General features: G+C 40.1%; 1 protein-coding gene across 1 annotated transcript in view; it reads right to left on the bottom strand.

Moving 5' to 3' along the window:
* Positions 1–21,363, bottom strand: part of C3H11orf65 (chromosome 3 C11orf65 homolog) — a 33,560-nt gene extending 12,197 nt beyond the window's left edge. The window contains exons 1-7 of the mRNA XM_055132369.1: positions 21,336–21,363; positions 14,866–14,955; positions 10,287–10,379; positions 6,352–6,405; positions 6,010–6,210; positions 2,733–2,863; positions 1,956–2,126 (exon numbers count right to left, since the gene is read on the bottom strand). Of these exons, the coding sequence (XP_054988344.1) occupies positions 1,956–2,126; positions 2,733–2,863; positions 6,010–6,210; positions 6,352–6,405; positions 10,287–10,379; positions 14,866–14,946 (731 nt within the window). The 5' untranslated portion in view covers positions 14,947–14,955; positions 21,336–21,363. The remainder of the gene's footprint in view (positions 1–1,955; positions 2,127–2,732; positions 2,864–6,009; positions 6,211–6,351; positions 6,406–10,286; positions 10,380–14,865; positions 14,956–21,335) is intronic.
* Positions 21,364–24,950: the final 3,587 nt, after the last annotated feature.

Raw genomic sequence — 24,950 nt, forward strand, 5'->3', positions numbered from 1 at the left:
GAGAGGGGTTGACCTCATGCAAAGCAAATGCCCTACCCACAGTACTATCGCTCTGATCCCAAAATAATACTTTTTTTTAAAAAAAAAAGTGAACAAAAGGGACCTACAGACAGTAGTGGAGGGATATTAGCACTGCAATGGAAATTTTGGTGCAATAACATTGTATATCTAAAGCACAAATGTTACTATTATAAACCAAGTTACCTCAATAAAAAATGGCTATACACTATACACACTATACATTCTATATAGTTCGTACTATAAAAGAATTCTAATTTTTCTTCATTCTTGTCAACACTACTACACATATCTTCTTAGATATTAAATAGAAACATTGTGATTTTGAGTGCATTACTCTGTTGGTTATACTAAACACTTCTTAAGTTGGGGATATAACTCAGAGATAAAGCATTAGCCTTCCTCTACCTTGTGAGGTGCTGGGTTCAATCCCTGGCACCTAAAAATAAAAAGTGTTTATTCTAAATATTTTTAAATTTCCCTCACACAAAAGTTATTTAGAATAATTTTCAAAAGCTATCATTCTAAACATCTCACACAGGAAGATTCGGCTATAGAGTGGAGACAACCTTTGTATTTTATGCTTTTTAATATATATGTGTATATATATATGCATATATATGTATATATATATGGGTCACTTCCATTATTATTCATGCCCAGTGGTTACTTAGGCCAGAAGTGCTTGGAGGCCACCAAGGTCACACCTGGTTAGTCTTCGGGAAGGGGTGGCATGCAGGGTCAAGAATAGGACTCAGGACCTTGCATATGTTAGGTGTGTGCATTTCTATTTAAGCCACCGCCCTTGTATTAATTTCATATCTATCTACATTGGGGGGCAGGGGGTTGGGCCAAACCTGGCAGTGCTTAGGGCTTACTCCTGGCTCCGTGCTCAGGAATCACACATGGTGGGGTTTGAGAGACTATATGGAGTAGTAGGGATCGAACCCAGGTCAGCCCCACGCAAGGTAAGTGTCCTACCTGCTGTACTACTTTTCCAGCCCCAAGTTCCATATTCTTAAACTTTGTAAATCCCAAAGATAAACATAAAGCTGATTTGAGGCATAAGAACATAATTTGAGAAGAAAAGACATGTCTTTTTTTTCTTTTCTTTTAGATTATTCCTTTTCTGTTTTTGTGCCACACAAGGCAGTGCTCAGGAGTTATTTCCGGCTCTGTCTTAGGACAACTCCCAGTGGTGCTCAGGGAACTGAACCTGAGCTACAAAGGTTCTCCCTCTTTTATTTTTTGATGAAAAATATATGTGTGTTTTACCCAATTTGATCTTTATTCTTTTCAGTGCTCAGGACCCCAAACATGCCAGGCAAGTGCTTTACAGAGTGTGTGTGTATGTGTGTGTGTGTGTGTGTGTGTATGTGTGTGTGTATTTAGAGATTATGTTTGATAACAATGTAACACTGTCACACTGTCATCCTGTTGTTCATCAAGTTGCTCGAGTGGGCACCAGTAACGTCTCCATTGTGAGACTTGTTACTGTTTTTGGCATATCAAATACATAAAAAAGCCACAGGTAGCTTTCGAGGCTCTGCCGAGCGGGCAGGATTCTCTCGGTAGCTTGCTGGGCTTTTCAAGAGGGACGGAGGAATCAACCCAGGTCGGCTGTGTGCAAGGCAAACGCCCTACCCACTGTGCTATCCAATACAAAAAATTATTTAGGTCCTGCTTTGGGGGCAGACTTGGGGGCAGGGTGGAAACATTCGAAATATGGTGGTGGGAAGGTGTAATGGTGGTGGGATTGATGTTGGAATATTAAATGCAATAAATTATTGTTAACAACTTTATAAAAATCAAATTAAAGAATAAAAATAAATAGATTATGTTTGAGGCTTGAAGATTCAACAAAGGGGTGGGAAATGTTAGAGAAGAAAATATATGATGCCTATTATTGCTCCCCCCAAATATCAATATGTATTTACTCATCAAAATTCAGTGTATTTGTCCAGTTCAACACTTCATCCACTTCCCACTCCATCACAGAATCAATTCCGCTATCTTCAATAGCTTTTATTAGTCCTTTTGTTGCAGTGTTAATTAAACTTAGAGTTTTATAATTTGTTGTATTAGCCTTCAGGGATCCTGCATAGTACCTAAATAGAGGAAAGAAAGCAATACATAAATTCTTTGGAATAGGTGATAGCTGTAGTTAATATATATTCATACTGTAAAAATAGTTTATATCCATGCTATAAAAACAGTTCATATATATCCATGATATCACTGTATCACTGTCATCCTGTTGTTCGTCGATTTACTGGAGTGGGCACCAGTAACCTCTCTATTCCTCTCAACCCTGAGATTTTAGTAGCCTCTTTTTACACTCATTTTTCCCAATGATTGGAGGCTCTTTCAGGGTCAGGGGAATGAGACCTGTGGTTACTGTTTTTGGCATATCGAATATGCCAAGGGTAGCTTGCCAGGCTCTGCCCATGTGGGTGGGATACTCTCGGTAGCTTGCTGGACTCTCCGAGAGGTATGTATATATTTGTTACTGTATTTGGAATGTGAATACACCACAGGGAGCTTGCCAGTTTATATTCATGATATAAAACTATATATTTTTAATTAAACTATATATATTATCCTATATAACTTAAATATATCTAAACCAAAAATGACATGTAGTTAATATAGCAGCATAGCATTAAAAAATTAAATACAAATTTTTCTATAGTAAGTGTAATTCATTAACTTACATTTGCTTCATCCACTCTATTTTTCTAATTTTTCTTTTCTTTTCCAGATCTTGCCTTCTCTTCAGTTTAGAGAAATGGAATTCTCTCTTTTTGTTGTTGTCTATTATATCGTTTTCAGTAGGTATCCAAAACTATTGAGAAATGAACGGAACAAAATATATACAAAACATTGAGATACTGGTTGTGAGATTACCTGCCTACAGAAAAGAGTTTCTGTGCTCCAGACTCGAATATTGGCCAACAACACCAGGAATCCAGATGGAGGAGGTACAGCTGGTACACCTTCTCCAGATGGAGCCCTGGAGACACTGAGCAGCAACCAACACGGCTCCGGGTTGCGGGACTGGAACACATCCGAACATTAGCGGCCGCGCGACCTTTTCTAAAAACTGAAAACATACAATCTTTTAATGGCAAACCAATTATCGTATGCATCCTTAGTAGGGCTGTCTTCCTTGGGGGGAAACTCCAACAACAATAGTGAGTTTTGTTTTGCAATATGGAATGTAATCAAGGTAGAGAGAAAATGAAGTGAAATTCATCAGTTATACAGTTGGGAGTGGGGGGCGGGGGCGGGGGGTATACTGGGGATTTTGGTGGTGGAATATGGGCACTGGTGAAGGGATGGTGTTTGAATATTGTATAACTGAGACATAAACCTGAAAACTTTGTAACTTTCCACATGGTGATATAATAAAAATTTTAAAAAAAAGAAAAGAAAAGAGTTTCTGTTTAGTAAGAACAGAAATAAGGTAGAAATAGAAGGACTGGAGCAATAGCACAGCGGGTAAGGCATTTGCCTTGCACGGAGCCGACCCGGGTTCAAGTCCCCGTTCCCTCTTGGAGACCCTGGCAAGCTACTGAGTATCCCGCCCGCATGGCAGAACCTGGCAAGCTACCCATGGCATATTCAATATGCCAAAAACAGTAACAACAAGTCTCACGATGATGATGTTACTGGTGCCCGCTCAAGCAAATATATGAACAACAGGATTACAGTGCTATAGTGATACAGAAATAGAAAAAAGAATAGAGCCTGGTTGGGGGGATAAGGGCTTCCAAGTGGTACTTGGAGCCCAAGAACCTCTCCTGATAATTCTCCATTCACCAAGTGGGGATTCAATGCTAGGGCCTAAAGATGCAGTGCTGCTTAAGCCCTGTGGTGCTAAGAGTACCCCAAGCCACTCCAATGGTGCTCAGGGACCTCCAAGGCCGCACTCAGTGTTATGAAGACCACGTTATTCCAAGGATGGAAAAGGAGTCAGAGCCAACTCTCTCTCTCTCACACTCTCTTTCTTTCTATCTCTCTCTGTCTCTGTCTCTTCTCCTCTGTCTCCTCTCCCCCCTATTTCCTCTCTCCTCTCCCTCCTAATTTTTTTGGGGGCCAAACCAGAGTGGAACTCAGAGGCTATACCCAGATCTACACTCTATACTGGCAGTGCTCAGGGGACCATGTGGTGCCAGGAATAAAACCCTGGCCTCCTGCATTCAAAGATTCAAAGTATGAATCATTTCATACTCATTTGAACTATCTCTTGAGTAGCTCAATCATTTGAACAATCTCTCTAGCTCTATTTTGCTATTTATTTCCACTCTCTCACCACACATACACATTAAATAACAAGGATGAAAATTTTCTGTCTTCCACAAACTGTCCATCCCTATTAAAGCATATAATGTACTGGGCCAGAGAGAGAGTACAAGAACGCTTGTTTTGCATGAAGTGTTGGCCCAATCCCCCAAAATAAAACAAAGCATTACGTATTGCACTGTATTGAAATATTCTATTTTGTTACTGTCTCCTTAATTTAAAGGCAAACTACTTGAAGGAAGGTACTATGTCTTATTTACCACTGTTTCCCTAGCATCTAGTACAATGCCTGAGGCAATGTTTGCTGAATGAATATACATAAATTCACACTGAGCATTTCCAGTTTTCTTATTTAACACCATATTCTATCATTTGTTTGCTAGAGATTGAATGTTTGAGTGAAGAATCTTTATTCAAACAAAATCTAAATAGAATCTAAACAAAATATAAAGCTAGAGAATCAGTCATTTTAACTTTAAAGATAAAATTTTTATTTTTACAAATCTCTTCAGGTAGAAATTTACAAATCTCTTTTTGTAAATTTACAAATCTCTTCAGGCTTACAAATCTCTTCAGGTAGAAATTATTCCCACAAATAGAAGATTAAATATGGGTATTAATATATGAGTCACATATATATACTGGGATTATGTATATTTAAAATTATTGTTTACGGAGAGGTCAGAATGACAGCACAGTGTGTAAGGGAACTTCCCTTGCACACAGCCAACCTGGGTTCAATCCTTGGTACCCCATATGGTTCTCGAATCCCACCAGGAGTGAGTCCTGAGTGCAGAGCTAGGAGTAAGCCCTGAGCACTACTTGTGTGGCCCAAAACAAAATACACATATACATATGGTTGTTAAGATCATATGAGTATATGTTACTTTATTTTGCGGGGAGGGGACACACCCGGTATGCTCAAGGCTTACTCTGACTCTGCACTCATGGATCACTCCAGTTGGACTTGGTGGGGACCATATGGGATGCCAGGGATTGACCCTGATCAGCTGCATGGTAAGTGCTCTCCCCATTATATTATCATGCGGGCCCCACATGTGAGTCCATATTAAATTCTCCAACATCATCAAATTTCAAATGACTTCTCACTGGTCTCTCTCATTATAAGCTAAATAAGAGGAAATTAATGTCATGCTGTTTCCCAAAACTTGCATCTCTAGTTTGAGGATTAAACAACTTCAATTTTGCTTTGTATAAAGATTGCAAACTGAGGAGTACTACAGACTATCTAAAGATGATGTAGATTCAAAACTGATTACTAAAAGTAGGAGAAAATACAAGGGGAAAAATATCTCTGTATCTTGAAGCACTGTTAGTAATGCGAGAGTTGTTAAGCAGATTTTATCAGTTAAATTATAAGGATTCTTTTACTTAAATCATTCAAGAGAGGGGAGGGAAGAAAAAAAATCATTTAAGAGGGCTGGCGAGATAGCACAGCAGGTAGGGTGTTTTCCTTGCACTCGGCCAACCCAGGTTTGATTCCCAGCATCCCATTTGGTCCCCCGAGCACCGCCAGGAGTGATTCCTGAGTACAAAGCCAGGTGTAACCCCTGAGCATTGCCGGGTGTGACCCAAAAAGCAAAAAAAATCATTTAAAACGGATTTTTAAAAAGGCTAGTAAGTTTCCAGATATAGACTAAAATAATTACTATTATTCCACTCAACTCTCTCAGACACAGGCCTCCAACCATTGTTCTCTATACGACGATACCAGCCTTTATGATCCTCTTCTTGAAGATGAGCACTTTTAATATGAGAAGTATAATTTGCTGGAAGTTTTGTGTAATCTCTAGGGCTATTAGCACATAGATCTTCAATATGTCTGTGAGTGAAAATTTTATAGTATATACCAGGTGGAAATTTAGTCTGTAGATTAAAAAAAAGTTCAGAGTCATTGTAATCTCATGTACTAAAATGGTTTAATTTTAAAACTATTACATCTTCTAAATTTCATATAAATGTGAAATGTTAATCTAAACCATTAAATAAGAAATCATTCATACTTACACCACCTAATCTGAATCGTACTTGAATGCCAGCAGCAGAATCTAGAAACTCTGCCTATAAAAAAAAAAGACAAATACATATTGCTCTTCATCATTTTACTTCTTACTCCATTATAGTAAAAATAGTTATTGATATTAACTTTGAAACAAGTGAAGAAATCTCAAATAATTTCAAATTTAAAAATATTTTAATGTTTAGTTTCTCTGAGGGCAGCTAGGAGGTCACACCCAATTGTGCTCAGTGCTTACTCCTGGCTCTGTGATCAAGAATCATACCTGGCAGTGCCCAACGCCCAATACACTTTGCTGGGGATCGAATGAACTGGACATGTCAGGCGCTTGAAAAGCAAGCACCTTACCACCGGTACTATTTTTCCTGCTCCTTAAGATTAAATTTCATTTTCCCTTTTTAAGATTAAGTTTCTTATGGAACTCAGTAAGTAAAAGTTTACTACATAGCAGGAAAACTGATGCCAAAAAATATAAAATCCAAGTGATTCATTACTCATAAAACAAAAATTTAAATAAATCCTTAAGTATATGACTTACATATTAAGTAACAAGTCAAACCGAATTTAATACCAGAGAACTATCCCTAAGTAGGTTTTTATTGGTGGGGGAGGGAGAGGTACACTCCCAAAGAGTGCCCTACCTTCTGCACTATTGCTGGCCCCTTGTACACAGCCAACCCTTTTTCAATCCCCAGTCTCCTTTATGGACCCAAGCCTTGCCAGGAGTGATTCCTAGCTCAGAGCCAGGAGTAGGCTCTGAGCACTGCCAGGAGTGACCCTCCCAACACAAAAACAGAGAAATAAGTTTTGGAATCTGTATCTCTTACTGTTTATCCAAATAACTGCAAGTATTAATAAGAAGTAAACTTAATTATTTAATATGTACTAGTAGCAAGAGAAAGAGAAAAACAATATAAGGGTTGTCACCCCTGGGCGAATCTCTTGAGTAGCCCTGGGAGACAGAGTGTCTCCTTGAATTAATCCCCTCAAGAGAATTGTCTGCTTCAAAAACGCTTTACCTCTGTAAATGATCAATCACATCTATGTGCAGTCCTATACCTTGAACCCCTCAGATGTTCTATAAGTCTGTGAGTATGCTAACAGTTCTGTATTAAACAGGCCATTTTTACCATCTATCCGTGAGTCCCCTGTCTCTTGGTTCCTCTGCTGGGGAGGCCTTAGGAGGTGGCTCTCAGCACCAAACACGTTGCACACTTGAACACACATCAGGGTATGATAATGTTCATCTAATTTGAGTCTGAGCTTGATTAAGTGTAGACTGCAGTTTTGCAACCCATATCTATTTTGTCCACTTCTAATTTGTTTTTTTAAATGCATCCCTCTATTTCTCAACCATGAAAAACTATGAGAGATTTGGTTGTTGTTTGGAAGATTTGAGTTTAATTTGTTTTCTTCTACCTCCAGCAGGCTTAAATGGGGTTGGGGGGGTGGAAGTAAACTATGTGTATTAGGCAGGTCCCTTTCCTATGACTTTGTCACTTAAGTTCATCAGAAAATATGGGAGATGGAGCCAGAAAGAAGAGTACAGCGGGTAGGATACTTGCTTTGCACATGGCTGACAAAGGTTTGATCCCTGGCATTCCGTATGGTTCCCCCAAGCACCACCAGGAGTAATTACTGAGTGCAGAGCCAAGAGTGAGCACTGCTGGGTGTGCCCCCACACCCAAGTAAGACAAAATAAAGCAAAATAAAAATACAGCAGAGTTCATTTTGTGGACTAGTGCTATTTAAGTTAGATACATATATTATGTGTTCGTGTAAACTTTATGTCAACAAAATAAGGTAAAAGAGGGGCCAGAAAAAGTTTAATGGGCTGGAGTCCATGTTCTGCATGCAGAAGGTCCAGGTTTGATTCCGAGCACCACATGGTTTCCTAAGCACCACCAGGTGTAATTTCCTGAGTATTGAATAGCCCCATGAGCACATCTGCATGTGACCAAAAAAGTCCCATCAGCCCCCTCCCCAAAAAAGATCTGAAAATTTAAGTAGGAAAATTGCTAGCAAAAAAGGAAATATAACTGATGGGATATATCAAGAAAAAGACGATAGTGTTACATAAAATACTATTTTTTTAAAAAGTAGAAGAAGAGGATTAGACCAAAAAAGTCGGGAGGGACAAGCAAGGGCAACAAATAGCATAGGAAACAATAACAAAATATAGTAGTTATCAATCAAACTATCAATCATCGCTCTATGCATCATTGATCTAAATATATACAGTAAAAGACAGAGACTTCAAAAAACCTATGTTGTCTACTTTGATATCAATTTATCTTGATAACTTTTTAACTTATCAGTTAAAAAGCAAAGGGAGGGAGAAAGATAAATTTGAATTAATAATAATCAAATAAAAACTGATCAGGGACTGGAGAGATAGTAGATGGTTAAAGCATTTGCCTGTCATGCAGCTCAGGTTCAATCCCAGGCACCACATATGGCCCCCCAAGCACAGAGCAAAGAGTGATCCTTGTCAGAGACATAAGCTCTGAGCATCATCACCAGGTGTGACACCCAAGGCTCCAAAAACAAAACAAAATACGTGTGTTCACAAAAACTGATCAGCTGAATTAATTCCAGACAGGTGGACTTCGCAGCAAGCAGATTTATGGGATTTAAAAGATAAATAGGGGGGCTGGAGCGATAGCACAGCAGGTAGGGCATTCACCTTGCACGTGGCCAAATATGAAAGTTTGTAACTATCTCACAGTGATTCAATAAAATTTTTTTAAAATAATAAAATTGTTTTTAAAAAAGAAAGAAAACACAAAGATCCCCACCCCGCCCGGATAAGACCCCGAGTCACCACCCACGAGTGGCTCCTCTGGCTCCTAAACAGCCATGATCCCAGAGGCACACAAACCAATCTCAGAACCCAGCGGCCTTTGGCAGAAATGCATCTGGACTGAGCATTAAACTAAGGCGCTGTGCCACCTAGGGTGGGGAAGAGCGTTTGTCCCTCTGCTCTTTTCCTCTGGCGGCACAGTGACTGCCACCTATTCAGAGCCTATTGGACAACCAGGTATGAGACTGCAGTGACGAGACTGGGGCCTCATGGGGTGGGGGTGGAACTGGCCCCTCTCCCCCTCCAAACTTATTACTAAAATATCAGAAATCCAAAAGCATTGAGCATTGACATCATTTATCTAATGATGCCTTTTCAGCAGGTCTGATTATTGGGGAAATTCTAAATAATAATGGTGGGTTTTTTTGTCAAAATATTAAATGTGATTAAAGTGGGAAGAGAGTAAAGTGGAAATCATCTGATACACAGGCAGGGGGAGGGGTGAGATGGGGGTATACTGGGGTTCTTGGTGGTGAAAAATGTGCACTGGTGAAGGGATGGGTGTTTGATCATTGCATGACCGAGACTTAAACTGGAAAGCTTTGTTCTCTCAGCGATTCAATAAAAAAAAAATTCAAATTTAAAAATCTAAACTTCTGAGTAGGAAAATCAGAGCATTAAATATAAAGTTCTTAGAAGAAAGGAAATAATAAAGCAGTAAATCAACAGAGTAAAATCAAAGACACTAACACTGGTTCTTTCATAAGAATAAAATCAATATACTTTTGGCTAGCTAAGTAGAATTTGATACCACTGAAAACTAAAGTATAAAACTGAAACATAACATAATAATTGTATTTTAGAAAAAGGGAATCTACAATGATTTGAAGAGCACCTAAAGTAACTTAAAATATGAAAACATTGATTTGGATAATGAACACACAAAATTTTGCTTATAATAACTCAAGGGTTGAACAGTTATATTTTATAAATGTTTCTACATACATGTAATACTTTAATAAAGTTTTCAAGAGAAACAAATACAACTGCACTGGTTTTATAAAATAGCTATGCCACACTTTTAAAAGGTAAGGGTGCCCTATCAAAAAATTATGTTCTTACCTCTATAGGATTTATGTATTTCACTATCTGACGTGGTTCCCCTTGTCTTCTAAAATTAATTAAACTTTTAACTTGTTGAAATACGGAAACATTCTAAAGGTGTAAACATAGAATATTTTATGTTAAAAACTTGATTTTCTACCTCTAATTAGCTAACAGCATAAATAAGTTAAAACATAAAATATTAGATTTTAGAAATATTATCCACAAAGGGTTTACTTGAACAAGTAAGAAAATGATGGCTTGTTTTCTGGGCCTAACCAGTGATGCTTAGGGGCTACCTGGGTTATTCATAGGAGGTACTCAGGTACCATGCAGCTCTGGGGATCAAATTTATAGAGTTTTACATGCAAGACGTGCACTCTAACCTTTAGAACTTTCTCCCTGGTTCCAGCAATATCGGGGATTTTTTATAAAAAGAATAACTTTAAATTTGTAGTTTATCATTAGTAATAATAAAATATTCAGAATTCTGGCTGGGCCACTTCAGACTATACTAAGAGAAAGACAAGTACTTCCTATGATTAAGAATATTAAGTATGGGAGAGGAGTCATAGTACAGTGGTAAGGTGCTTGCCTTGAATGTGGCTAATGTAGTTTGATTCCTGGCATTTTATAGGGTTCCCTGAGCCCAGCAGGAATGATTCCTGAATGCAGAGCTAGGAGTAACCCCGAGCACCATCAGGTGTGGCACCCGCCCCACAACCACCAAAAAAAAAAAAAAAAAGAATATGGAGTATGGACTTGTTCTTTCAAGTCTGTGCCGTCTCTTGAACGTGTATCTCTTACTGCTTTTTTTTCCACTCCAGAGAAGCTATGTTCTCGCTTGAACACATACTCCTCTCCTTATCTCTCCTCAATTCCTTCTTAGTAAATACTGTTCAATAAAAATGATCTTGCTTCACTTAAAAAAATAAAGGAATACTGAGTATGGGCTCGAGCTATCATACAGGTATGGTGATTGCCTTGCAAGTGGCCAACCCAAGTTCAATCTCTGACCAATATGGTTTCCTGAGTACAGAGCAAGGAATAAGCCCTGAGCACAACCCAGGTGTGTGCCCCTCTCCACCACCAAAAAGAAAAGAACACTGTGGTCAGGGAGATAGTATAGCATGTAAGGCACTTGCCTTGCACTCAGCTGACCCAAGTTTGATCTCCAGCACAATAGATGGTCCCCCCAGCATCAACAGGAGGGATCCATGAGAAGAGAGCTATGAGTATGCTTTGAGAACAGCTGGGTGTGGCCCAGGAAACAAAAAATAATAATAATAAAAGACTATTGAGAACGGTATGAAATTGTCCAAATTTAATTGTTAATACTTATTAGTCTAGACAAGATGACACGGGGGAAGGAGCTGATGACACACAGCAGACCTGGATTCCAACCACAGTACCCCATAATGACCCTGAGGTACAGATGCCTGAGCTCAGAGCCAGGAGTAGGGCTCAGCTGGGTGTGGCTCACCAGAACATGAATCAGTAGGACCTGAAGAATGAAGTTGTGGTGGTTTACCTGCCATAGTCCCCCAAAACCCAGGGTCTCAAAGCCAGAGGGGCTGGAGTGATACTCCATCAGGGAGGGCTTATGCCTTTCATGTTGCTGGCCCAGGTTCAATCCCCACCATTTCATATGGTCCCCAAGCCAGGAGTAATTCCTGACTCCAGAGGCGGAAGAAATCCTTGAGCATTGCTGGGTGTGAATCAAAAAAGAAAAAAAAAAAAAGGAAAGCCAGAGTCAGAGCAAAGAATGAGACAATGGTGAACCTTGACAGCCCTGAGCGAGGGGCATTTTTGTATTGCCTTTCTATTTGTTCACATTCCTCCTGGCTTTCACCAAAAGATCCAGAAAGTACAAGTTAACATACATGGGAAGTCCATATGCTGGGACACTCACATAGACTTTCCCTTATAGAAAACTTTCCCTTATAGAAAACCTCACAGGAAACTTGTCACACACTAACAGAATTATTTCATTCCGGGCTACACTTTTGTAGCACACCCAACACTCTGATACAAACAAAATAGGTTTTACTGAAGGGACCTGTTTTGACACTGTTATTAGGGGATCGAGTTATTAGGGGATCTCTGCCTCCCTTGTATTCAGGTACTGATTAGTGTTGTGTAAGAATACAGGATAAATATTTTTGAAAGTCTCATCTTAGGAAAATGGCCCTGGCAAGGTTCTCTAATGGGGTGAAATGAAGGGTTTGTTTTTTTAATTTTTAAACTTTTTTTTCCGTATTTTGGGGTCACACCCAGAATTCTGGTGGTGCTTTGGGACCCTGTTAAACCTGGTACAAGACAAGTGTCCTACCTGCGGTCCTATCTCTTTGGCCCCTACTGGAAACAGATGCATAGAAAGACGCTTGAAAGGATGAAAGGGGCCCCTTGAATCAAATGTCTGACAGTGTTGGGAATAAGGGTCAGCTGCCCAAGCTCTCCACATCCCAGCAGGCCATTCCATTTACCTGTGATTACTCACAAGGTTGATCACATTCCTGGATCCCACCCAGACCAAAAAAAAAAGTGTTGTATTTGGAATTAGCAAAATCCCACCAATCTAGTTGTCACCAGTATGATAAAAAGGATTCATAACTGTGTAAAGGCCAAAAAATGCTACAAGGTGACCAGTATGGTTTGCTGCCCATTAGCCTCCCTTCTTAGGGTTGGAATATCCTCTAGGTTTCTATATGTACATACATGTACATAAATATAAAAATATATCCCTCTCAGAGAGCCTGTAATCTACCGAGAGTATCCCACCAGCATGACAGACCCTGGCAAGCTCCCCGTGGTGTATTCAATATGCCAAAAACAGTAACAACAAGTCTCACAATGGAGATGTTACTGGTGCCTGTCAAGCAAATCCATGAACAATGGGATGACAGTGCTACAGTCTAGACAAGTAATATAACCTCTTTGCTCAGTTTCTTCAACTGAGAGATGACAAGGACAAGGACAGTAGATACAAGGGCCAAGAGGATAATTCCAAAATTAGCTGGAAGCCTGCTTCATGAGTGGAGGGGAGGAGACAGATGGAATAGAGAAGAAAATGATGGCTGAAGGAATCAGTCGGGATGGGAGATGTGTGCCAAAAGTAGATAATGGACCAAACATGATGATCTCTCAGTGTCTTTGTTGCAAGCCATAATGCCCAAAAGTAGAGAGAATGGGGAATATTGTGTGTCATGGAGGCAGGGTGAGGGTGGTAAAATGGAGGTATACCGGGGATAGAAAAGCTTATGTATTGATAAGAAGTACATTAATAGGAATTGCAAAAAATACAGATTTTGGAGGCTGGAGTGATAGTATAGTGGGTAGGGCATTTGCCTTGCATACGGCTGACCCAAGTTTAATTCCCAGCATCCTGTTTGGTCCCCCAAACACTGCTGAGGGGTAATTCCTGAGTGCAAAGTCATGAGTAACTCCTGTGCATCGCCAGGTGCAACTCAAAAAGTAAACACACACACATATATGTACATATATATACGTATATACACACATATAGATTATTAAAATTTATTATTTTGGAAATAAAGCTATGCCTCATTTTTATGGGCTTTATGGGCTTTTCTAGAAGCAAAAGCAGCAAAAGCAGCAAATAATGGAAACTAATTTTGCAAGGTTTGATTAACTGGTACAAGTATTCATTCTTGTTTGCTAAAAACAGTATTATCATTTCACACAAAGACCATATTACTGTGATCAGAGAAAAAGTGATATAATTTTAGCTCCTGACTCTCACCCAATCAAGTAAATCAGTTGTGATATTCCTTACACCAAGACACCAACCATATATACCAGAGCACTATATTTAACTAACTACCGCATTAATCCAAATATGATGCATTATTAAAGTTCTTAAGAGTAGATAAACAATATTTCGTGAATATACCACTAATATCTGTTCAAAAACCTAATTCTTGAGACAAGAAATAAAGCTTATAGAGTTGATAGCCAAATGAATCTATTAGTGACACATGTGTTGATAAACCACAATCTGGGCAAGGAAAGGCAGAAAAATCTGATTTCCAGAGTTGTCACATTATTAAATAAAAATAATCCAGCTTTCAGGCGTAGAGGTATAACTCACACAATGAAGTCCTGAGTTTGATCCCAAGCATCACAAAAATAAAATAATCTAGTGTTAAATCAGAACAACAAAAAATTTAAAGTGGGGGGTCAGAACAATAGTACAGTGGGTAGGGCATTTGCCTTGCAGGTGGCTGAACTGGGTTCGATTCCCAGCATCCCGTATGGTACCCTGAGCACCACCAGGAATAATTTTTGACCACAGAGCCAGGAGTAATAACCCTGAACATCGCTGGTTGTGACCCAAATAGCAAAAAACAAAAAAAAAAGAAAAAGAAATTTAAAGTGCTTGGCCCACATAAGAAATATATATTTATGACACTAACAGGGTGTTAAGTTTTTGAAACTTAAAATTTGTCTACTATTAAAACTAATTTATACAACTCTATAAATATTCTAAAAACAAATATACTCTTTAAACAGGTAAATATCAGAATAAATAAACTATATTTTGATAAAGCTGAAGAAATTCATGAAGAAATCTCACAAGGTAATTTATCCAGGCCTTCTGAATGATTCTCGCAGCTTTATCTCTCTTCATATTTTCTAGTTCCTCTTTCCAAGACATTTGAAAATCCTAAAAGAAAAAAAGTCAAGGGGTATGTTCAAAATAATTTTATATGCAATCTATGACACTGCCACAAGGACACAATGAAAATAAACAGAAAACCATAAAAATGTTATAAATTTATAAAAAATATGAAGTTATATTTTATATTACAATTAAAATTGTACATATGATTATATAATATATTCTACTTTATTTTTCTAACTTTAGTAACAACCCTGCATAGCAGATTTACTTGTACTTCTCTAATAGTTGAAAAGACTGAGCTCTAAGATCTAAATAATGATTAATAAAACTAGTGCCGCCCTGGGAGGGGAAAGGTATTTTCCTCTCAGCCTTTCCTTTCGAGGCAGAGTGAACAGATAGCACAGGGGTTAAGTCACTTGCCTTGTATATCGCTGACCTCAGTTCACACCCTGGCGCCACATAAAATTACCAGACTGATCCCTGAACACAGAGCTGGGAATAGCCCCTGTAAACCATTGGTATGGCAAAAATAATCTAAACAAATAACCATGTCATATTTACTATAAGTTTAAAATCATCTAAAAAATTATGGTCTGGGGATGTAGTTTGTTGGTAAACCTTGTATATATGAGGCTCTGGGTTTGATCTCCAATACTGACCAAAATTTTTTTAATTGTAAGGAGAAACTAATCATACAGAATTCTAAAACACATGATAGTTACTTTATTTATTACTATTTTCTTGCCAATGCTCTTTGCATTGGTCAACATAAATCCATATTTTATATATATATTTATATATATACATCCACATATAATAACATACAGACACACCCATACTGATTTATTTACATTGTAATGAAAGTACTATATGTGAAGAGTTTTCCTAATAACATAGATCTCCATCATTCTTTTTACTCATAAGTATAGACATGCCATAAGTAAATAGTGAAAATAAATAAACTTTTCATTGGGTGGGCTTTATGAGCTAGAGCACATGCATGAGGGTCTGATTCCTGAGACCACACAATTCCCCAAAACAAACAGGAGCAATTCCCAGGCACAATACTGGGAGTAGGTTCCTAAGCATTGCTGAGTGTGATACATCCCCCAAATTATATATTTTTTTGTTATTGGACATTCAGATGATGAGTTTGAGATTCCCAGTATGAATTGAGTGTCCTTTTAATGAATTTGAATATGCTTTCTCCTTTTAAGGAGAAACTTTTTTTGGATAACATTTTAGAAATAAAACTGTTGTGATGAAAGGTATGCTATATATTTATATATATTCTTGTTTATACATCTATATATTTCACTGACTCTGGAATGGGATTCAAGAAACTACTGAGTTACTGTTTAAGGAAACAGGGACAAAGTGACTTAAGCTTTGGAATAAAAAGGATATTTTATTATGATATAGTTTTAAACTGTGCGGCTTTGTTTTTATGATCTGACTGTAGTACAGACTTATATTTCATTAAAATGGGGTACACACATTAAAATTTAAACACCATCAATGTTTCTTCAAAAATGCTGATCAATTTATAATTAAAAACATTCTGAATTTTTATAGCTATTTGATATTGCTCTGACACACAACACATGAACAGTGAGTGGGCTTATTGTTATTTTTCCCTTTAGTAGTCTTAGAAAACAGTATACAACAAATTGGATAGAAGTTTTCAGAAAATCACTTCACTATTAAATTGTTATAAAGTCTTGAGATCAAAATAAGAAGTTAATTAATTGTAATATCATTAATCTGCATGACATTTTAGAAACTATTATCTATACACCAATATGAGAGACCTCTATATGCATGTCAGATACAGGCATCTTAGTTTTAAGGATCTTTTCCAGGAATAGATGAGTAGGGTAGTGTTGGGTCACACCTAGTGGTTATTCCTAGCTTTGTGCTCAGGAGTGACTCCTGGCAGTGCCCAGGGGATCATATGTGCTGCTGGGGTTAGAACTGTGCTAGGCCACATGCAAGGCAAGCTCCATGCCTCTTTTACTATACCTCCTGCTCCAGGGATATTTTTCTTACTGTTATTACTTTCTCCTTGTTTGGATAAGTCTGAATATGGTTAAATGTTGAAATTTAAGACGCAGAATTCTAACATTTCATTAATTTTCAGAAACTGAAGTGTTTTAAATAAATATGGGATGAATAATGCATTAACAAAGGAGGCAAAAATATATTACTAAAAACAATCCTATATGGAGTGAGACCTGCATATAAGCAAAGAGTATTCATTCTAGGCAAAAAGGTTATCAAATGTAATGGCAATGAGGTAAAAAGTTGAAATAGGGTATATGCGTAATCAACCAGAAAGAACGGTTTAGAAGATAAAGGCTGAGGGGTAGTAAGATCACAGACGACATGGATCGTTCATTGTAAAAAGTTACAAGTTTAAGTGTAAAAAGTAAGCTGTCGGAACTATTCACCGTAGCCAGAATCTGGAAAAAACTTGAGTGCCCAAGAACAGATGAATGGATAAAGAAACTATGGCACATCTACACAACGAAATAATATGCAGCTGTTAGGAAAAATGAAGTCACGAAATTTGCCTATAAATGAATGGACATGGAGAGTATTGTGCTGAGTGAAATGAATCAGGAGGACAGATACAGAATGACTGCATTCATTTGTGATATATAAAAGAATATATAGTAGAAGACTAATATTTATGGTCAGGGAATAAATATCTCAATGGTTGGAACTAACCACAAGTGTGTGGGGGGCTGAGGGTAGGTAAGATAGAGAAGAGAACAGTATGAGAATAATAGCTGGGAATGATCAAGCTGGACAATATCTGAGGGTTAAAAGTAGGTAAAGGGATATTCCTGATAACCTTTCATTATCAATACTGCAAACCACAAAGCCCAAAAGGAGAGACAGAGACAGAGACAGAGAAAGAGAGCGAGGCACCTGCCATAGAGGCAGGCAGGGGTGGGGGGTTGCTGGGAAATGTAACTCTGGGGGAGGGATGGGTGTTGGAATACTGAATGACTGAAATCCAACCATGAACAGCTTTGTAAAGGTTTATCTCACAGTGATTCAATAAAAAAGTTTTTCTTTTTTTAAAAAAAAAGAGTACACTGTCAGAGCATCAGAACCTAAGAGTAACATGATCTGACTTGTGTTAATATTATTCTAAGGGGAAAGAAAAGAAAAATCTAAGCTATTGCTGTAGCTCAGCTGTGGATAATTATATAACTATAACTTAGTAAATAATATTAATCCTATTAAAGTGTATGATACAACATAATATCCCATAATTATGTCAAGTAATACTACCTATGATAATAAGAATTTGGTTATAATTGATGGCTAGCTTTTATCTCCAAAGCAGCTTTTCCTATATCTACTTACTTCAGAGTAATTTCATATTATATGCAATCAACATTTTGAAACCAAACTTGTATTATGTATTTTTTTAATTTAGATTAATGAAAGGATGAGTTATTTGGTATGAGCTAATATATAAAATAGCTTGTTATATAAAATAGAAAGCTTCCCCAAAACCCTAAATTTAAAATAAACCCAGAAGTGGAATTACAACATATAAAATTAAATGAATTATCTGGGAGTAGCTCCTAGGTATTGCTTGGGTATTATCCCCTCCCCAAAAAAGATATTCAAGGAAAAATTTTTAAATGTGTATGTGTAGATTTGAGGTGACCTGGCTTCGACATGTCACCTCACTGACTGCCAGGGTTAATTTGGTGGCTCTGGCCAGCTAGGCAGGTGACCCCTTCCTGCCTCACCACTCCATGTGCATCCTTCACAAAACTGTGCAATCCATGGAAGAACAAAAGCCTTCCCTCAGAAATGTTCTTCGGTTGAGAACATACAAGGAGCTGCGCTTTCTAGCTATAATCTCCAAAAGCTTTCAAAGAGCATGTGTATTGAAGGCAAACGGAAGAGTACTGGGATAAAGAATGATGGGGTGGGTTGGAGAAATAGTACAATGGGTAAGCTGCTTGCCTTGCATGCAGCTGAGAGTTCAATGCGTAGGTTCCCATATGGTCCCCTAAGCACCTCCAGGAGTAATTCCTGTGTGCAGAGCTAGGAGAAACCCCTGAGCATTGCCAGGTGTGTGGGCCCCCTTCCCCCGCCCACACACACCCCACCACCACCACCATCAGGTGAAGAAAATAAAAAGACCACATGGATGACCAGAGGTATTTTAGCACAAGTAGTCAGGGAAGACCTCTCCAATTAGAATATGTTACTATTTATGACGCTCAGAGACTACAAAGAGAATATAGTACAAGAGGATTCTAGCTACTGGAAACTGCAGACAAAACTACCTTGAAATGTTTGATGTGTTGAACTGGATGAAAAAAGCTGTCCCTATAGTTTGGAGAAAGTAGAAGAGTGGGAGAGATGGTCAAAGGGCTGGGCAGGAGCCAACCTATAATTATAGGGAAAAATGACTGAACTAGCTGGGGCAGTGTAGAGTTAGTTTGTACTGGCGAAGCAAGACCAAATGTTTATTCTCAATAATTTTATAAGCTGGTTGTATAATATAGTCACTACTACAAATTGTTAAACAGGTAATAAAAACATGTCACTAACTCAACTATAGTAGAGGATCAGACTTCAGCTTCCCCAATAGAGCTGAAGGCAATTTGTGAAACAGAAGGGACAGGTGAAACTCTTCACTCTTTCTCCATCTGCCTATAAGCAGGTATAGTTTCCCCTTGAGCTGGGAAGGGCCTCCAAATCTCCCTTTAGCAGGAACAGAAAAGGAACCATGGTCACTGGAGAGTGCTGGAAGACAGTCTCAAAAACAAACCTTTCTACATCCATTTTACTTGCTTCTGGAAGCCCAAATCCCTTCATCATTTGTCGTGTCACGCCATTTCCCCAGCTTGGTCAAAAAGGCATTTGGGCCTAAGACTAAGCTTTTCCTAGGGCTTCCACTTCCTTTGCTGTGAGATCCCAGAGCAGAGAAGGATCAATAAAATACTAAGAAATCGACTAATTTTCCTCGTTAGGCTCCTTTACCAGTTGAACCTTTAGGCATGTCAAGTTCCTCTCTCCCTGCTCTTTTTAGTTTTGATTTCTGGAAGCCATTTCTGTAGAAATGGTGAAGTAGTGAACAGGGAAACATTCTTTGGAGTATATAAATAACAGCAGATAAAGAGTGGCAGCTGGAGGGGTCAGGGCGCAGGAATGAACTGAGGGATTTTTGGTTTTTTGCTTTTAGCTTTGAGATACACTAAGAAATTGTGGGATTAATTGGCTGATGAGGAAGAAGAAAAGTCAGAGGATTAAAAAGTGAAGGCAGAACCTAAGCTACAATGGAAAAAAATTAAAAGATGAAAGTATGGGGAATTAAAAAAAAATTAGTATGAGACTAACACCGAAAGACAGTAGAAATGAGGGCTAGGAGGACTGCTGGTCCACCATGGTTGAAAGATTGCTACAAATGGGGTAGGGGAGTGCAGTTAGGACAGAGAAAGGACAACTATGAAAATGATCATTGCAAATGATAACTCTGAACAAGATAGGAGGTAAAGTGATACACATGATAACCTAGCGGTACCAGTATCGCAAACCACAATGCCTAAAAGGAGGGAAGGAGAGACAGAGAGACGGAGGGGGGCGGGGAAGGAGAGACCGGGGACATTGGTGGTGGGAAATACACTGTGGTAAACGGAAGGGTGTCCGAGTTATATGACTGTATTATACTGTACCACTGAAACCCAATCATCAACTTGTAACTGTGTATCTCACAGCGATTCAATAAAGGGGGAGGGGAAGGAGGAAGTGGGGGAGGAGGAGGAGGAAGAGGAAGGAAGGGAAGAAGGGGAAGAAGGAGGGAAGGAATAGGGTCTGGTCTTTGAGGTCGGTGAGTCCGCGGAAGCCAGGGGCACTTTCGCCACCACCCGGTACCGGACCCCACTGCCCGTCCTCCGCGCGCCGTCTCGGCCCCGTCCAACCAGTTCCCCGACACCCCCGATTTCCTTTGGGAACTCGCGGCCTTTGGGAATGCAGGACTGTGGGCGCGGTTCCACTGCAGGCCTCGGGGGCCCGTCCGCAGGCCCGAGACTGCCCGACCCCGCTTCCCGGCCGCCCGCCGAGAGCCGCCCCCAAGCCCGCCCTCAGCGAAGGCGCGGGTCTCCCTCCGTATTCGGAACACCCCGGAAACCCGTCGTGGGCGTAAAAGTCCCGAGAAGAACGGGTGCTGGTGGGGACCCGGCGACGCGCCCTGGGAGGCGGAGGGCGACGCGCCAGGCCTGGTGGGCGCGGCTAAGGGCAACCTCCCTCCCCGCGCCAGGCCTGGGGGCGGGCCTCAGGGCCGCCGTCACGTGGCCTTTACGGCCCGAACTCCCGCCCTGTCCCCTCAGAGGAGAGCGGAAAAGGAGGGGTCACGGCCGAGAGGGAGGAGACAGTCCTCCGCTCACCTGCTAATCGTTAGCAGCCGGGCACTGCGCGTTTCCTCTGGAACGCCGGAAACGGAAATAACGTAAATCTACTTCCGCCCGCCCTCGGCCCCGGCTTTTCCCCGCCCCCTCCACGGCGCCCTGGTCCTGACCTTTCCTTCCCTGTCTGAGCCACGGGGATCCCGGGCGCGGGCTGCGGGACTCTTGACCACACTCGATGTATTTGGGGCTTACTTTGAGGCAGAGAACTTTGGGGCAAAATCAAAGTGGCCCTCTGGGTAGTTGGGCTTCATCTATTAAAAGACCTAACCGGATATAGACGCCTCATAGATTTCTGAAATCAAGAACTTCACAGAGATTGGAGAAGTACCGCGAGTTCTTTTATATTTTATTCACTTGAAAAGAAAAAAAAAAATCCTTCTATTGATTTGCTCCAGGTCAAGAAGTACTTCATGTAGTCCAACGCTATTTCTAAATTTAAACTCTTAGCAGGCGATGCCTAAACCAGTTTGGTAAAAACAGATGCTCTAATAACTGAATTTTCAGAGAGCCTTTAGTTAAATACTGCTGATCTAAAGCATAGTTTCGTTTGTTTGAATTCAAATACCTCATACTTCGGCAATTTTTGTTTGTTTTTGCAAGTCTTTATTTTGAATTATCTTTTGGTTTCATTCTTTTTAATTTTATTTTTATAAAGTTAACAATAATTTATTACATTTAATATTCCAACATCAATCCCACCACCATTACACCTTCCCACCATATTTCGAACCTTATCCCCAACCCTGCCTTGGAAGCAGGAACTAAATAATTTATTTTGTATCACTTGTTATGGATGCATTGTAGCACTGTCCTCCCGTTGTTCATCATTTGCTCAAGTGGGCACCAGTAACATCTCCATTGTGAGACTTGTTACTGTTTTTGGTATATTGAATACATCAGAGGTAGCTTGCCAGGTTTTTCCGAGAGGGATGGAGGAATAGAACCCGGGTCGGCCATGTGCAAGGCAAACGCCCTACCTGTTGTGCTATCGCTCCAGCCCATATTATGGATAATCCACTAAAAATGATCCCAAAAAGCTGCCTTAGAGGGAAGTGTATGAAGAGCATTTCACCTTGATGTCATTAAGCCCTTGTAGAAGAGATTACTAACATGTTCTTAAAGGTTGTGCCTTGTGTGCTAATATATCACTGTATCACTGTCATCCCATGCATTGATAATCGATTTGCTCGAATGGGCCCAGTAACGTCTCCATTTGTCCTAGCCCTGAGATTTTAGCAGCCTCTCTTTATTCATCCTTCCCAATGGTGCTGCAATAGAGGCTCTTCAAGGTCAGGGGAGTGAGACCTATCATTGTTACTGTATTTGGCATATGAATACACCACAGGGAGCTTGCCAGGCCCACCCGTGTGGGCAGTAAACTCGGTAGATTGTCAGGTTCTCCAAGAGAAAGAACTAGGCTATCAGATGTCATGTTCATGCTTCTGAGAACTTGGTTTAATAGCCTCTGGATGTTGGCCATTGATGGGATTACTCAGCAGTTTCTGGGTGTGACTGCCTAGCTACTGGAAAATGGGGAATCTGGGTGGAAGAGGCCCAGTCCCGATCAGAGCAGCCTTGGAGATCTTGGCCCGGGTCCCGCACACCTGGGTTCCTCTGTCGGTTCCTTCATGCATGAGGCTCTTCCAATGTGTGGAGGCAAGTGGCCTTGCCTAGGACAGTGAGGCATGGTTTTGGGTCCAATTCTGGCTGTTCCAGCTTCACCATTCTGACCCAGCCATATTCGTACATGTCTTCTTTATCATTATTATTACACAGACCCAGTGGGTGCATCTGCACGATCTCACCCTTAGGGCTGAGCGTGGCCCTGGCCCACAAGAAGCGGCCTGTGAGACTGGTGGTGTCGGTGATGTAGTTGCCGCTCGGGCTCGACTAGAACAGCACCACCTCCATGAACGCCTTCTCCTTGGCCTGTGCCACACCGGGCCCTTCCCAAATTGGTTGCCTTCTATTTTATGCCCCATCTAATGTTGTGTGCTATTCTTGGTACATAGCTGGTGTGGAGTATGAGATGTCACACGGCCACAAATGTGGACTTTGGCAGTTTTTTAGTTGTGTACTGCAACGTCAAACAATCTTACTCAAAAACTGACCATTCTATTTCCCTTCTATGCTCCTGTGTGTGATAGTTGTTTTGTAAGGAGCATGAAAGTCTAGGAAGAAAGGAAAGACATTTGTCCCTATGTAATAATAACAGGTGCATGATTAAATTCCCTGGAGATTAATTCAATGAGTCACTGAACTTCCACAGAACTTATTTAGACTCATCACAATCTTGATACGCAGGAAATGTGAACTTTAGTCCCCTTTTGTGCACTTTACTGTAATGCACTTATACATGGTAGCTATGTATAATAAACTTAAAACATACTCCTGGAAACCTAATTTTTACTCTGGTAGAAATGGGTTTAAAAATGTAAACTTAAGGGGCCCACAGTGGGTAAAACAACCCACAGATGTGCACGTGGAACCTTTTTAGAAATACTTCATATAGTGGACACACATGAGGAATGAGTGTGAGTCAAAGGTGAGGCTGCCAGGGGCCTCTGGAAAACTACAGGGGCTCCAAGCAGGCATCAGTACTTATATTAGGAATTTGAAGCTAGGAGAAGGAACCTGTGAGTTTTTCTAGGGAATTAATTATTGTACCTGAGTGGGGGCTATCACATGGCACACTAAATCTGTAAGAAGCATGGGCAGTTGGGTCCTCACTGAATCTGGGTGGGTGGTTAGCATCAGAACTGCAGCACATCCAGCTGGACAGTGAAAGAGAACAGGCATTTCTCTCCCCTTCTCCCTTTACTTACAGGCTGTCATGTCTCCCTCCCTCTGCCCTCTATACTCCACCCCTGCCCCCAATTTTCCCCATAGAACAAGTAAACACCAATCTCTGTCCTATGTCTATTTAAGGAATGTTGCAAGATTGTTTACTGGCCTTGGCTCCAAGAGGTTGGCATGAGGTGAGAGTTAATAGTGGCTGGGAAAATGTAAACTGAGGTTCTACGTGTGAAAGAGGGATCCTTACTCTGCCTTTTGGCTAATTTGGTTCTCTAGGACTTAAACACAAACATATCACCACAAGATGGCTTTGTTTCCCCCCAAATCAGTTTCTATTTCTCCTAACCTTGATCTTAGTATGTCAGGGAAGTATCTGTCTTCCAGGGAATGCTTGTGTCCCCCACCACTCCCCTGTGTTGAAGTTCTAATCCCCATGTGAAAGTATCTGGAGAGAGGACATTGGTGGGCACCTAGATTAGGGTGTAGTCCTTATGACGGGAATAGTGGCCTTTTCAGACACAGGACTTTTGTTTTTGGTTTCTGTCTGGTAAGGATGAAATGAGAGGCCGCTGCTGGTTCTGCAGGCCAAGAGGCAGGCTCACTCTGGACGGAATCTGCCCACACTTTGTTCTTGCACTTACAGAACTGTGATGGTTCATCCACCTGAGGTGGATCTGTTGCCATGGCAACCCAAACTAAGACACTGCATTTTGTATTACTTCATTTGAGATAACTGAAAATTCACCCTGTCAAGTTCAAACATCTTCTTCTTTGATATTAAATTTCTATTCACTAGAC

Source organism: Sorex araneus, chromosome 3, assembly GCF_027595985.1.
Source record: "Sorex araneus isolate mSorAra2 chromosome 3, mSorAra2.pri, whole genome shotgun sequence".
NCBI classification, from domain to species: domain Eukaryota; kingdom Metazoa; phylum Chordata; class Mammalia; order Eulipotyphla; family Soricidae; genus Sorex; species Sorex araneus.